The following is a 15,268-nucleotide window of genomic DNA, read 5'->3' on the forward strand; positions in this document are numbered from 1 at the left end:
GCTGCGGCGGGGCGCGGAGGCCGCAGGCCCGGCCCCGGGGAGGGCCCCGCGCCCGGTAGCGGCTCGGGGAGGCAGCGGCAGGGGCAGGCCCCGGCGGGCCCAAACGCGGTCTCTCGGCTCCCCGTTTGCGTTTGAGGGAGGCGGGGTGTTTTTAAAAGGCGTCTGGCCTGGACGCGAGGACAAAGCCGGGGAAAAGCCGTCGTTTCCCGAGCCTTCGTTTCTCGTGGGGTTAGCAAACGCTCCCCAGGCATTTCAAACTCAAGCGTCTTGGTGGGAAGAGGGATAAACGGGGGGATAAATCAGACTAAGAAACCTCTGGACCAGAGGGACAAAGCAAGGACCTAGGAGGAAATACACCTGAGGCTATCCTTGCTGCCCTCACCAGGTGTGATGGGCTGTGTGCCCTTAGAAGCAAAAGGAGAAAGAAAAGGGAGAAAAACAAACAAAAATACACGTCAACAACCTGGGCTCATTTATGCCAGATCTAAGCTACGGTAGATATCACTGAATACGAATTATGGTCCTTAGCAAGATTACTGGGCCTGTGGCCAAACACTGCCTATGCTGTGGCATGAAATGTCCCCACTGTTACAGATGGAGCGGCCTCGCCTGTGTCCTCTGAGTTGGTGGTGCAGATGATTTTAGAGTCAGACAAATCTTGTGAGCAGTAAGCTTCAGGCAGATGAGCTCCCTGGGAATACATTTTTAAAATAGCAATCACATATCCTCATTATTTAGTGCCACATACCTTCTGGATGGCAAATATGTTAATGCAGTACTTATTTGCACAATGCATTTCGAGTGGCTGAAGGGAGGGAGGTTCTGACAGACAGAAATAAGGCTCACATGTTGCTGTGTCCCAGCAGTGGGATATAGCACCTACCCAGCTTTCAGATGGAGAGTCCTGTGCCGGTTTTCAAGTTTTCATCTTGTACTGGACCAGGATCCCCACCTTCTTAAAGCGGGCAGAAGCTGGCTGCGTGTCTGAACTAAAAAGAAAAAGAAAAACCTTTACTGTCTTGGGTAATGAGCAATTCCTTGTGAGGTGCACAGCGAAGCTTTCTACCAGCTATGCCAGACATACTGGTCCCCCTGGGTACTCGGTGTCCCTGCTGTGGTGTGCAAAGCTCTAGAAAAGTGCTGGTGCCTTGGTATAACCCATGCAGGGAAAACCTTCGACATAAAGGTTGTCCAAGCAGACAGCAGAGCATTCACAAAGATGAAACGTTGGCTAGTTGGATGGAAATAAGCACACACACAAGTATTAAATGACTGTTTAGAGACTGTCTCTCTCAGCATTTTGGCAGTTAAAAAGGCTAGGACGTCTGCAACTTATAGGAAATTAAATATTTTTGTTGGTGGTTATCATTCAACATCTTCAATAAAAAAAATCTTCCTGTGCCAAAGCAGTGCTTTAACGCATGGAGTTCATTGGATGGGTTCCTTGATTTTAAGGCAACAGTGGTAGGTTTACTGGCTTTAAAATTAGTGCCCAAATCCATTTTCCACCTTTCTTTCACATTCTTGCCTTGCTATTCTCCCATTTTTCTCTAAGGAACACACACATTCTTGGTTGTCTTGGCTGTCTTCCTGCCTCCCCCCCCCCCTTTTTTTGAATGAGTTTTTAATGTATACCCTTTTATTTTTCCCTTTTATTTTTGTTACCATTTAGATTATGCTATTTGAAACTAGGAGGTTGAAAATTCCAAATGATTTTTAGGATTTGGTACATTGGATGTCTGGCAGATAGTTGGGCACATTTTGTGTATACTGTTTAAAAAATGCTTTAGTTTTTTATTCCAGAATTTTCATGCCTTTCTATTAAAACAAAACAAACAAAACCCAGAGAATTCCATACCTGCAGATATTTTATAAATGTTGTAAGAGTAGGTACCTCTTTCCCTGTGTCAATCACCAATCTGCAAGTACTAGCACTTCGGAAAGGGCATCCTGCTCATGCAGAATGTAGATTGTAGCTCCAGAAGCCACGGGTTTTGAAGTGCTGACTGTGCTGTTGGCCTTGCCACCCATTTCGTTAACACTATGTTTCTCAAGTATTTTTTTTCTTCTCTGTTGTCTTTCATAACCAGTGCGTACCCTATTAAATGCATACCGGCTGATAAAAAACATTTTATATTTTTGTATGCTTACAATTAATTTTGTAAACATTCTTATTTTTACTTAGTAACAGAAGTATTTTAAATCAAGTTATAGCTAAATAGTATATTTAGGGGTTTTTAATGAGCAAAAGTTATTACTGATATAAACTAAGCATGTAAGCACCCATATATATGCCCGTCAGGCTCAAAAAAACAAACAAACAACCACAACAAAAGCCCCAACCAGATAGCAGAAATATTGTTGAGACTTTAGGGAGAAAGGCTATACATAGACCAAGAATGGCAAATTTTTAAAGCCAGAAGGGGAATGTTTTGAGATATTATAAGCATAATAAGGAGGGTGTGAGAACTGAAATGGTCACAAGTCTCATTCTGTAACAGGAACACTCCAAGGTGTTTGCAAGACCGGGTCTCTATTTTTATAAGGAGCATTACATAATATCTAAGTGGAAAAGTATCCTATCCGGTGGAAATAAAAACAAACTGCCTTCAAGATTACATAATAAGTCTGCAAAATATGACTCATTAGTGTTGTGCTTTTATTTGCTGAGTATCTATAAAATAAAGAATTTTAAAAGAAGCGTGTCAGAAGTACTATGCAGCGAAAATCTGGAGCTTATTTATTTTGCAGGACATTTACGTGTCTTTTTCCCGTCACAGTATCACTTTACAGACTCCTGTAGTACAAGATTAGTTTACTTACTCCCTTTGGGTTTTACTCCGCCTCTATCATTCACATGGGGAACTATGATGCGGGGGGGTAAGTGCTGTCTGTTTCCATACGGCTACTAGTATATGCATAATTTAGTGCCGAACAAATTTAAGGTTGGCAGCAATTAGGAGGTAATGGGTATTGCAAAACATAGTCACAGGCTAACATGCCAACAGCATAAGAAGCAGAATGTCTTCGAAAGCAAACCCCAGTTGTTGCCTGATGAATACGTTAAACTGACAGAGCGGTGAAAGCCTACGAACTAGACCAGCGTTCCCAGTTGAGTGAGACATACCGACAGTAATGGTGGGTTTTTGGTCCTGTCAGCTTCAGCTCTGCACGCGTGCTGAGGAGATGCAAGGAGCAACTCGGAGCAGGCCTGAGACGTCACGGGAAGTCTTCAGGAGCAGGAAGGCCACGGTGGAAAAGCCCCACAGGGGCAAGCAGCAGCAGGAGCCTGGGACACGTGCAGGAGGGCAGAGGCAGCAGCCCAAGGGTATCGGTGCTCAGGCATTAACGTTTGCACAAGCACCTCTGTGCGGCAGGGCTGAAGTGGAGCTTAGAACTGTAGAAGAACTCGCATTAAATTCAATAAGACTACGTAAGTAAGTAAATACCACTCAGCCTGCACGTGGTTGTGGAACCAGACGCAACGGAAAGGTCGTTAGGGTGGGAGCTATAAATCAATATATATGTAGCACAGGGGGATGCCTGCCTGGCCTTTTGAAATCCCTAATTGCCACCAAAATAAAAACGTCAGAAACAAAAACTGGCCCTGGTCACAAATTAGCTTCTAGAGCAAATGAGCAGAGGGTGAACTGCAGTTCATTCTCCATGCACGTGGGCAGGTTTATCCCCCTGCACTCGTATTTGTGCACGGAAAGAGCGTGGAGGCCAGGAAGTCACGACCACATGGAGAAAACTGCATCTCAGATTCTTAAGAGCTTTTCTTAGAAGGTTAGGTCAGACTGGACAAGGACAGGTTAGCACCTATAGAGCTCTGAGGGTGAAAGAGAGCCTGTCAGTTGCAGAGGTGAGGGACCAGGACGGTAATCACACAGGAGAGAAGTGAAGAGCTGCAGCCAGGCCTTGCTCTGGGGATAGAAGTGTCTCCTCTGGAAGTTATTTGTACTGTTACCTACTTCACTGGTTCACCCTTCATGATCCAGCCGTTTCTGAGGTGCCTGGCATCTCCATGGGCAGGGAAAGCACATTCACTCTAATTCAGAGAAATGCGAAAAAAAGAAAAGCAGTCCTTTGACTCTAATGAAATCCCAAACAGAGTCCACGGGACAAACATGGTGTTTTGTAAAGAAAAGCTAGATTAGTTCTCCTCCTTCCTCAGGAAAACAAAAACAAACAAACAAAACTGGTTGACATCTTGTTCATTCGCTGAGCTCTACCTAGGGTTACTCTTAGAGGCATTATGTAAAGGTATTATGTAAAATTACAAACCTACGTGTCCTTGCTTCTGTGTTGTCCCAATTACAAATGAGATTATGCTTCGTTGTGCCTGCTAGAATCAGGAGTTAAAAAGCTTTGTAAATACTTTGTAGGGACTTACCGAAGTAGGAAAATAATTTGCAGGTTATTTAAAGTATTCATTCATATTACTGTGAATTCTAATACAAATCACTGTTAAATCACATTAAATTAGAAACAAAGTCATATTCATAAAAAAAAAAAAAAAAGGACAAAGCCTGCTGTTAAAAGTTGGTTGTTTTGGAATAACCAAAGAGCTGTCAACAAAGAAAGTGTAGGGGAGGATTTCTTTCTTTACCCAGGTAAAGGCATAAGAATATAAATTTAAGTCAAATAGCTGAGAACCTAAGACCAAAAGCTTATTCGTGGCCCACTGAAGTAACTCCCTTGGACCTAACTCTAAACTGAAAATCCTGGTCGTGTTATTTTTGAGAAGAGATGGTAAGTAGACAGGAGAAAAAAAAAAAAAAAAAAAAAAAAAAAAAAAAAAGAAAGCAATTTGGACAATCTGTATATAGTAAAACCTCCATTATTTACAGTAAAAATAATTTATGTTGGTAACTGCTTTTCCAGTGAAATGTCTGCAGCATGGAAAAAGTACAGAAAATATGATGCGAGCACATAGCTTTTTTGGTCATCCTGCACTTGTTGATTATCTGGCACTGGATAATGGATCACCCCCTAAGCCAACCTTCTCCAGGGACGACTTCTTTCCCCAAAGAAAGTTCAGAAATGAACAACTGCTGTTTCATAGACAGTTTCTAAGTATTCAGAAGAGGTATGCACGCAGCCTAAGCAAGGCTGTCATCTGAGAAAATACGATACGTTTGGCATCGTCTTTTCTTATGAAAGAATATTAATGGTATGTTGGAGACGGTCAGCGATACCTCCCCAAGGTAAGGCAGTTCTCAAGGACGAATGACTCCACAAGCCATGAATGACTCTTTCCAAGCCACATCATTAAAAATGTAATGATTATGGAGACCATATGTTTTTCTTGTTACAGAATTAGTCATTAAATTGTGCCTTTTCCAGTTGTAAACTGATCTTGTAGGCCAGACGACAACTTTATGAAGAAAATAAAATAATCACAGAGTTATAGTCTTTTTTATATATATGTATTCTAGTAAAAGCCTTTTTTTTTTTTAAGAATATGTAGTTGGGTTAGCATTTGTGCCAGTTTCATACACTTCAGCAATGAAATATGGACCCACAAATTGTTCAATTTCTGGCTAGTGGCTAGCCAAAAAGCAAAGTAATAGGATATAAATTTCCCAATTGGCTGTAAGTACAAATACATCATAGCAGAAAGAAGAATGCCAGATAGATTTTAAACGTACAGGACTATTTCAGGAATATTGTCTGACAATTACATTTCAGCCAACAACACCGAAAACTCCTTTATCAATAGCAAATGTGATAGCTGATAAGCACAAGCAAGAAGCTGTTAAAGTAACAGGAAGCCCATCTAACCCAGGAACTACACAACAGCAACAGGCACACCTAATAGGATTTATCCAGAAACTAAAACTTTTCAAGGCAAGATCATAACTACAGTTGATGCTATGTCTGTAGCTTACCATGTTGCTTCTTTTGCCTGAAGCAAGTTTTTTCTTCTGAGGTACACATCTGACAATCTGCACCTGCACACGTGACAACATCCAGGAGCAACAATTTCACCACAGACAATTCATCCATCAAATTTGGCACACATGGGACCTTTGTGAGGCTTACCATGTTTTCGAAAGCTTCCTTTGACTTCTCTTTTTCTCAGAACGGTCCTGGGTAGGTCAACCTGTGCAACTGTGGAAATTTCTGTTTAGAAAGCCACATTTTATACCAACACCCTTAATTCCTAGCCACCAAGTTGGCACGGATGTTGTTGCTTTCAAATGCTGCCATTTGCAAGCACAGCCCTTTCTTTCCCCAAGTTTTATTAGTGCTCACGTGAGACAGCAGTTTGCTCCACTTTGAGGTTCTTCATCTCAACGCATGTATTGGTAGACATGAGACTACCTACAGCAGAGCACTGACTCCGAAAGTAAGCTACCTGGAGAGAGGAGTAAAGTCTTGTCTCTTAATAATTCGCTCTGACTCTTAATGCGTTAAATCACTGGCCAAATGTCAAATAAAACTGAAGTACTAAGTAAGCCCTCTGTTACTGTTGCCCTCTGCTCCATTTGCATTACTTGATTTTTGTTTTTTTTCAGTAAACATTGTTATCTGCTCTTCAATGCCATCAACTCTGCAATAAATGGAAGAAATGTCACCTATTTTGAAAAATCTCCTGAACACCACAAAAAAGATGAAGTCATCTTAACGTTAGTTCCAGCCTCTGGCATTAAAAAAAAAAAAAAAAAAAAAAGTCTAATCCTGATGCTATATTTAAATACAACAGGAGGAGCTATTGGGTCAAAATAGCCACTACAGTTGTTCTTGTAAGGCTCTCCACTTGAAAATATTTAGAGTTCTCAATGATAAAAAGACCTTGACTATTTGAAATTGCTTGTATAAAACCAGAGGATCTCCACCTCTTCTAATGAAACAAGTGTTACCAGATTTTTTTTAAAAAAAGATAAGATGACAAAAAGGATTACAATATAGTTTTTGTAGATTTTAGAACCCATTTTTGGATTTAAACTTCTGGGTATGACCGAACACCCAATTCATGCAGGCACTTTGCAGCATAGCTTATCAGACTCCAGATCTATAAAGGCCATTTACTCGTATCAGCTCTGACTCAAAATTGACACATTTTTAATGGATTGCCATTTACATTTGCTGAGGCCAGCTAAAACTATGTATACCAAATTGAAATGGATTTAAATACCCTTCAAGTTTTGTACTGGCTTCTTAAAATCCACATAAAATGGACACTTTTTATTAAGCAGGTAAATTTCCATGTAGCCCAGAATTTATTAAGCAGGTAAATTTCCATGTAGCCATATTTTCTTTTCAAAGTAGAACGTTTAAAGCTGTTTATAAATTTTAGAAACGAGTTCAGTTTTCAATTTTTCTGAAATGTAAATTGATGGAAATATTTATCAACATACTCATATTTACCACATGAAATATTATCGTGGATTTTAAGAACCACAGATTTGCTTCATTGGATGACAACGTACAGAGCCACCTAGCTGAATGAGTTATTCTGTAAATCTCCACGTTAAGCCGTGCTATCTTCTGCTTTGAAAGTAACCACTCAGCAAATATTTACCCTCTTGGTATGCTGCATACCACGGGATGGCTTGAGATCGACTAAAAGATCACTGCTGCAAGTACAATAGCCAAGCTGCCTAAAGCATATTCAAGAAACTGTGTTTTACACTACTGCTACTACTTTTCTATTAGGATTTGAATTCCGTCGAGGCTAAAAATACCTGCACGGTTTGCCACTGAAGTTTCTTTACTGATGCTTACAATTCACATTATAAGCAGCGCCTCAGAAAGCGAATAAGCAGAGAGTAACACTCCCACCTTCTTTTGCGAGGATTTGGCTTATGTAGGGTTTTAAGAAGAATCTGGGCACAAATGGAACTGCATAACCTCTTTGGCACGTTCTTTTAAAAGGATAGAGAGAGTGGAGAGACTGTATGTGAATGAAACCCCTGGGAACTTTAAGAGCTTTTCTTCGATGTACAGTCATTGGCCCATCCCTAAAACGCTGTATGCTTCGCTGTGGTAGCAGGCAAACTAGACTCAGTGACTTATATGGCTTTTTTCACTTTGGTGTTCCTACATCTGACCCTAGTGGCAATGAATGAATTATTTCAGAGCTAGAAGCTGTCACATCTCCCTTGAAAGTACACTTGAAAATCACACCACGTAGTTCCACTGAACTCAGTCAATGCAAGGCTTCCATTTTAACACAGGGCCAAAAGGCAGGCAGGTCTTCAAAGAAACCGAGACTCTAAAGGTACAAACTGACATCTTAAAGTGTCCTGCTAGGAGCTAAAATCTCAGTGCCTTTAGGAAAAATGGATGGTCCACAAGTATTCTAAGCACATGCCTTTGTCAAGCGTTCCCCAACGCTTTCAGTGCTCTGCTCCCAGGTGACTTCCATTGACCCATTACACCTCTGAGTAACTTACCCAGCTGGATGGTCTGTAGACCAAATTATAACTGCATGGGGTTAAGGAGATCAGACTTCAAATGCCCATAAAACAGCTTTGCTTCCAGTGCTGTGAGGTTGCTGGTTTCATACACTGGTTTCTTAAAAAGGCTTACACAATCCAAAAAGAGCCCCACGCGCTCTTCTGTATCATTCATTTAATGAGAGCTGCTTACCTTGAGTCTGTAAATTTTTATTTGTTTTTACTAAAAGGCAAGTTATTTGATTTGGCAGGATCTACACAGTCACAAATTTTTGCTGAAAGACATACTACAACTGCGTGTTTTAGATCAAGAGAGTCTCAGGCAGAACAGTAAAAAGAGTACCTTAGTATGGTTTTCAAACGTTTATTAAAAGAACACATGAACTTTTTCATCCAAACAGAGATTCTGCCTGCAGTATCCGTAACAATATCACCCCAAATTGCTGATTACATAGTGATGAGCCTAAAAACCCAAACAATCCTCCCCCTCCCTCCCACTGGGCACTTCTGCTATTGTCCAGGAGCAAAAATAGTTTTATTAATAGCTTAGCTAGCAAAAGAACAAAGGCACCAATGGGAAATGTCACTACGCTGGAACAGACAACTTTTTGTCTGCTTTAGAACCATGCTCTAGGAAACCCTGCTCTTCAATTTTGGATCTGAAACTGCAATCGCCGCTAGAGCTCCTTACTATAAAAATCTGCATCAGCATTCTCAGGATCTGACATAAGCCTTTTTGGCTGGCTTTTGGGGTTGCGATAGCTCAGAGTCACAGATAAGCAAGACCATAAAGAGTACAAATCCTGCCGGAACAGATCCCGTCTCTCACAACGCAAATGGACATCACAGCTTCAAGTTACGTAGTAGAACAACATTTTACATGAGTACATGCCGTTACAAAAGTTTAAGAACGTTAACAGAGGGTTCGCCCCAAACGAGGGGGTGACAACGAAGCAACCCCAGCTTCTGCTCCGCATGGCGAGGCCCACGGTGGGCGACGAGGCGAGGCGTCGAGGGGCGCTCCGCGGCGAGCACGGGGGGCTCGCTCACAACCGCAGGGGCGCAGCGCTGCGGGGCAGTTTATCATCGCTACGCGGATGTTAGCTTCAACGTACCTCCGCCCTCGGCTTTCACGGAGTTTGGGAAGCCCTGTGCAATAAATAGGCGTTTCCAGAGCGCTCCCTCTGCCCCCGGGGCTCAGGCGCGGAGATAGTCGTTCTTGAGGCGGCTGAGGCGGGCGCCGTGGCTGCGCACGGTGAGGGCGAGCAGGTCGTGCTTGTCGCGGAGCCCGCTGGAGATGTCGCGGGTCTCGCGGAGCAGGGCGCGGGCGTGCAGCAGCAGCCCCAGGAAGCTGTCGCCCAGGCGAGCCTCCTCCCGGCCGCCCTGCTCCTGACCCTGCCGAAACTTGCCCTCCAGCTCGCTCAGCGAGCGGTCCGAGCTGGAGTAGGCGTCGCTGATCTGCGCGGACTCGCGGCGCAGGTAGGTGCTGTAGCTCTCCTCGCCGTCCAGGTCGTAGGAGATGCTCTTGCCGATGCCCTCCAGCACCCGGCCCGCGTCCTCCACCTGCCGGCCCAGCACCGTCAGCTCCTCTCGCAGGCTCAGCCCGCCGCCCGCCGCCGCCGCGCCGCACCGCCGCTGCTCGCTCACCCTGAAGAGCAGCTGGCACCGCTCGGGGTCGTCGTTCTCCTCGTAGTCCCCGTCGGGGACGAAGTAGTGGTGCAGCGTGCCGTTGGACATCTCGGGGTACAGCGGGCCCTCGAAGTACCCGCGGCACAGGCTGCACAGGCAGCCGAGCCACAGCAGGCGCAACGCCGGCATGCTGCCCGCAGCCTAGGGCCGGCCGGCGCCGAGCTGCCCCCGCCCCATGGGCGCCCTCCGGGACGCGGGGCCGCCGCCGCTTCGGGCCGGGCGAGGAGGGCGGGCGGGCGGCGCGGAGCCTGGCGGCTCTCTGGTGTCGGGTTTCAGCGCGCCGCCCTTAAAAGCCGGGCAGCGAGCGGGGAGAGCGGCCCCCGCCCGCCCCCGGCCCCGGGCATCGCCCTCACGGCGGGGCCCGCCCGGCCCGCGGGGGACGAGGGCCGCCCCCTCCCGCCCGGTGCGTCCCCGGTTGAACGCTTGCGAGTGGAGTAAGGCGGGTTCGAGTGTAAGGGGAGCGCGCTGAGCCCCGACGAGGTGGGAAAATGGATGCAACGTGGGCGTGCGCCCAGCTCTGCCCTTCAACAGAACCGCTGGGGCGGCTGAGGGAAACCCCGAGGCCGGGGGTCCTGCCGGGCTGTGTCGTTCAGCGCTCCTCTGCGGTGAAACAACGCTGTGGGTGAAGGCAGCAGCCGGCTTACAACAGGGCTGAACGCTGCAGGGTGCATGTATAAATTTGCTGTTACTGTTTTTGCATTGTCCAGGTGGGACCACAAAAGTCACCAGTGAAGTCACCAGGTCCTTGCACATCGTCTGTTCTCTTTCATGGAAACAGCCAACAGTGATGATACCAAATCCTGCAGCCGTCCACAGTTAAAACTCCCACTGCAGATCATGAAAGCTTTGCATGCAGAAATATGTATACCATCTCTTCAATATAAATATTTAACCAGCATCCAGTGCTGATCATCCCCGCCTTCTGCTTGTTGTAATAACTGGTGCTTACGATTAACATCACTGGGGAACAGCTCAGCCTCTTCTGTTGTGTCTCTGCTTTCTTCACTGTTAGCTTGGACACTGTAGGTTAGAGCCTTACAGGGCCCTAGGGGCCGTGGCTCTACCATCTGTTATACTGCCACTACTTTAGCCACCTGCATTTCAACCCCCTTCCCTCCATAAGCACAAGCTCTCAGGCTTCCTTCTTCAGGGCAAACACGAGGCAAGGAGCTGCTGCAGAGGCAGCGGCTTCTTCTGCACCCTAGGCATTCTGAGCCCCGCAGGCTACCCCTTGGTCTGCAGCTCCTTTAGAGGCCCTGGTGAGGCCTTGCTCTTACCTGAGCACTCTACACACGGCCCTGCCAAAATGCCTGAGCTCTTTTTGTTCTCAGTTGTGATTTTTCCACACAAACTGGAAGAGTTTCACCCTAAATTAACTGGTAGCTGACAGACTAAGACACTGGTCAGGAAGCACCAGGCTTGTTTCTCTTTGGACCACAGACCTAACCGAACCCTCTCACATCTTTGCTGAATGGCCTTATGGCAGGGCTCAGACCAGAAGGCTCTGGCTTTATTTTATCAGAAGGGGTGGTGTAGGCCTCTTACTCCAGGACTGCAAGTCCCAGTTGCTTTTCTCAAGCAGACGGCTGCGCTTTCCTGCAACCTAGAGATGAATGAGGCTTAAAACCCATTGTCTCGGTATTTCGGTGTGTCTGACGTTGGTGACTGCCAATTCTGTTTTCAAGTGCCTCTGCTACCAACTGCGATGTCAGTATGGGTTCCTGGGAGCTCAAGTAATGGGCTTAAGGACATGGACAGGGCCTTCAAGGTAGGAGACGGCATACTGAATGCGAGTCCTCACAGTGAGCACGGCCCTGAATATTTAATAACCTACAGTGTCAGTGTTCCCAAGTACTGACTTTAGAGCCTACTGAAGCACTTTAAACACAGAACATCTTACAACTAACAAACTGAGAAACAACAGCGAAAAATAAAACAACCAGCCAGCCAATGAAACAAAAACCTATCCCAGGAAAGCAAGGGTAATAGCTGGGCCCTTCACCTACTGGATTGCTCTGAGTAGTCCTTCCAAGCCCTGGAGTCCATTAAAGCTGCATATGTATACACCTCAAGGTGTGTGGTGTTTGCAGAGTCTGGGCAACTTTTTTGCACTGCTGAAAAGCCAAGCCAGACAAGCTATCCAAACAGAAACACTCCACACATTTGGAAACATTTTAAATTTGTAATTAAGCTCAGAAAACACTCATATAAATAGGTTGGATTAGGCTAAGTTTTTGTGCTTCAGCTTTCTATAAAAGGTTTAACGCTTATTCAGCGGAGCTTGCTTGGCATTTGTGCTTGGTCTCTGTTTGCCAACAAGGACTCTTTCAAACAATTTTATTCCCAGGGCGCTCTTGTTTCACCTAATATTTTATTTGGTTCCCAATTCTTTGCCAACTGTACTATTTTATCTACATAAATTTCCACCCAAGCTGGTGTTACTGCCAGTTGACTGGTTTGGCTGAACTTGAGCTGTGGTGGACTCCACTTTTGAGGTCTCTTCGTGGAAGTACCACACTGTAAATCTCTTAGCTATAGCTTTGTCAGCATGGTTATGCTTTCACCAGTGCCACAGTAGGTGAAAAACTCAGCCTTAGTAAATAATTTTTTCCCCCTCTCTTCATATGTTAAGAAACTAAGAGGTGTTTGTTGCTCCCTGCTGCAGCTGCCGACGCCTGGCCATTACTGTTTTCAATCCAACATGCATTATCCAAGTTTGTTTAAGTTTTATACCAAAGTAGTCTCTCCCTAAGTAACCCACCTGGAACGTCTGCTGCTGAAGGAAGTCTACAATATGGGACCTGCAGCTTGGTGACTCAGTGGGCAAACCATTCATAAAGGCTGGAACTTGATGAAAGACACGCAACAGCCTGAGCTATGGCAATACTTAGATCAGGATTACAGTGCAACAGAATCCTATGTTTTAACTGAGGACATAGGTAAACATCAAACAAGGGAAAAGATGTAGACTCATGCTAACAGAACAGAATTTTGTAAGAGTAGTCATTATCACTCCAAAATCACATTTAAAAGAGAATAGCCTGAAGAATGTATCAAGATAATCTGCATGCTTTTAAACGGTCCCTAAAAGTATGGGCATACAAATGAAAATCAGATTCTTTTTTTTTTTTTTTTTTTTTTTTAAAAAAAAAAGAAAGGTAATGAAAGTAACGTTTACCTTTAAGCACCAAGACCGGAGTTGAAGGGTCAGATATTTTCATTGTAGTTACTGCCATCAGCAACACCACAGCAATGGCTGAAATAACAACATAAAAATCAGCGTCAGTGCAGAGTTTTTTTAAGAAAAGTTCTGCCATTATCTGTGAGGTGCAGGGGGAGGTCAGAAGGGAATTTCTCTAGACCGCAAGAAATGTAGGTGGAGAGAACCAGGACAGAGAGGGCAGTTTTATGCTAAATGTTGCACTTTCTGCTAGGAGCCTATAGGGGTAGTTCAGTGAGATCAGAGATCTGGGGAGTTTTGGGGATGCCTCCATGAAACAGATGTTCTTTGCGACATGCTTGCATGAAGGCCTTCATTGAAATCCCAGCATTGTCAAAAGTCCCGCTGATTTCACCATGACAGTATTTTACCCTATGCGTTTGCTCAAGCAATTTCACATAAATTCCTTTTCACAAAACAAAAAGAAAGTACTGGAAACAAAAATAAAGAAGGATACTGATACTGCCTTTTTACAAATACTTGGCATTATACACTCTGCTATGGTAAAGCCATCGTTTTTCCAGTGGACAGCACTAGTTTTATAATAATGTGAAGAACAGCAGAGTTTATTCTGCTGAAAAAGTTCTTCCTCTTTTGCAACAGCACCAAAATCGGCCTCCGATCTTGTCCAGGAATTGCCAATGAACTTGTCGCAAGTATGAAGCTCAGTTCTGGATTTCAGGCAACGCTTGCATAATCTTTCTCTGCAAGCAGTGCTTTATCTTCAGTTCTTGGCTCGCATGTGCTTGCTATTTCTGTTGCAGATCACGGCAAACTTTGCAGCATCAGAATATTTCGGATGTAAGCAGTCAGTAATTTAGGGAACAGATATATGTTATATGGTCCTAAAGGCCCCACAGGCTTTAAGGTATAAATGCTGTTTGCTGACTACTGCCTTCTGTTTTCCTGCCGTGAACTGTTACATGCTTTTTTATAAAAAGATACCTTGTTTAAACAGGAGACCAACAAGAATGTGAGTGTAATTCCTAATTGTAGGCTGTAGTACCAAACGCTCAAATGCCATCAGGTTCGGTGTGCAATAATAGCTTATTTTACCCCCACTGATCACGTTCTTCATCAGTTACGGCTGCTCTTACTGCATGCGTGATTACATACAGACTTTTTTATTTTTAACGGGCCACAAAGTTACTGGAAAAATTTAATTAGGCACATTGCTAACTTTTCAGAATGGACCATGCAAATTATGTATGGGTGGTGTTTGGATGAGTAAGATGCTAAAAGGAATATCAAGAAAACTGAATTCAGGGGAGGTAGATTTGCACTGTCAAAGTTACAAAGGCAAAAGGAAGAATAGGTTTTATACTTAGATATTGTATCTACATATTAAATGTTCAGAATAATATTATTCTGACTCATTATTTGTAATATTTTTCAGCAGTTTACCAATATCCAGCTGTTACAAAGCTACACAGCAATAGTTTTTAACATGAATGATGTTAAAAATTCAAAGTTTAATAAATTGCCTTCTATATGTGTACTTTACTGAAGTAAAGAATTTTGTTTGGCTTATTAATAGTTTGCTGGTTTATATCCCTTAAATGCACTAGCAATTTTAATAGCTCCTCACAAAAGGGAATGTTGAAAATATTGCCAGACCGAGCCAATGCCGGACAACTTACACACGTGGCTAGGAATACTGGCTTTTCCCAGCTGGCTCTACAACAGTGACAGCAGTCACCGCTGTTTCATTCTGTGCTCTCAGGTTTATCGTTATCAGTTGAAGGGTATCAGTTAGGGATACGTGTAAGAATAAGGCCAGTTTTTCATAGGAGAATTAGGAACGTTGCCATAAGAATATAACTAGAGATCTTGTAGAAAGGATTCGATTTGTAAAATGAAACTTTTATAAGACACTTAATATTCATTCATTCAGTATAAATTTGGAATACAGCACAAACTAGGAATGAATATGCTGAAGCATAAGCTGTGC

General features: G+C 44.0%; 1 protein-coding gene and 2 long non-coding RNA genes across 3 annotated transcripts in view; all 3 read right to left on the reverse strand.

Annotated features, from left to right (window-relative positions):
- Window positions 1-895: 895 nt before the first annotated feature.
- Window positions 896-6,497, reverse strand: LOC118168167. The gene is made up of 5 exons (XR_004751399.1): window positions 6,262-6,497; window positions 6,049-6,117; window positions 3,971-4,051; window positions 3,128-3,390; window positions 896-989 (listed from the first exon to the last, which is right to left on the reverse strand). It is a non-coding gene; the product is annotated as an uncharacterized LOC118168167 (long non-coding RNA).
- Window positions 6,498-8,756: 2,259 nt separating this feature from the next.
- Window positions 8,757-10,463, reverse strand: FIBIN (fin bud initiation factor homolog). The gene has a single exon (XM_035328342.1). It carries the CDS (start codon window positions 10,224-10,226, stop codon window positions 9,606-9,608), a length of 621 nt encoding a protein of 206 aa, XP_035184233.1. The 5' UTR covers window positions 10,227-10,463; the 3' UTR covers window positions 8,757-9,605.
- Window positions 10,464-13,247: 2,784 nt separating this feature from the next.
- Window positions 13,248-15,268, reverse strand: part of LOC118168165 — a 94,841-nt gene continuing 92,820 nt past the window's right edge. The window contains exon 7 of the long non-coding RNA XR_004751397.1: window positions 13,248-13,353. This is a non-coding gene — a long non-coding RNA (uncharacterized LOC118168165). The remainder of the gene's footprint in view (window positions 13,354-15,268) is intronic.

Source organism: Oxyura jamaicensis, chromosome 5 (assembly GCF_011077185.1).
Source record: "Oxyura jamaicensis isolate SHBP4307 breed ruddy duck chromosome 5, BPBGC_Ojam_1.0, whole genome shotgun sequence".
In the NCBI taxonomy this organism is placed as follows: Eukaryota; Metazoa; Chordata; class Aves; order Anseriformes; family Anatidae; genus Oxyura; species Oxyura jamaicensis.

Coding starts and splice junctions, on each gene's coding strand:
- FIBIN (XM_035328342.1), bottom strand. CDS start 10,226: ATGCCGGCGTTGCGCCTGCTGTGGCTCGGCTGCCTGTGCAGCCTGTGC.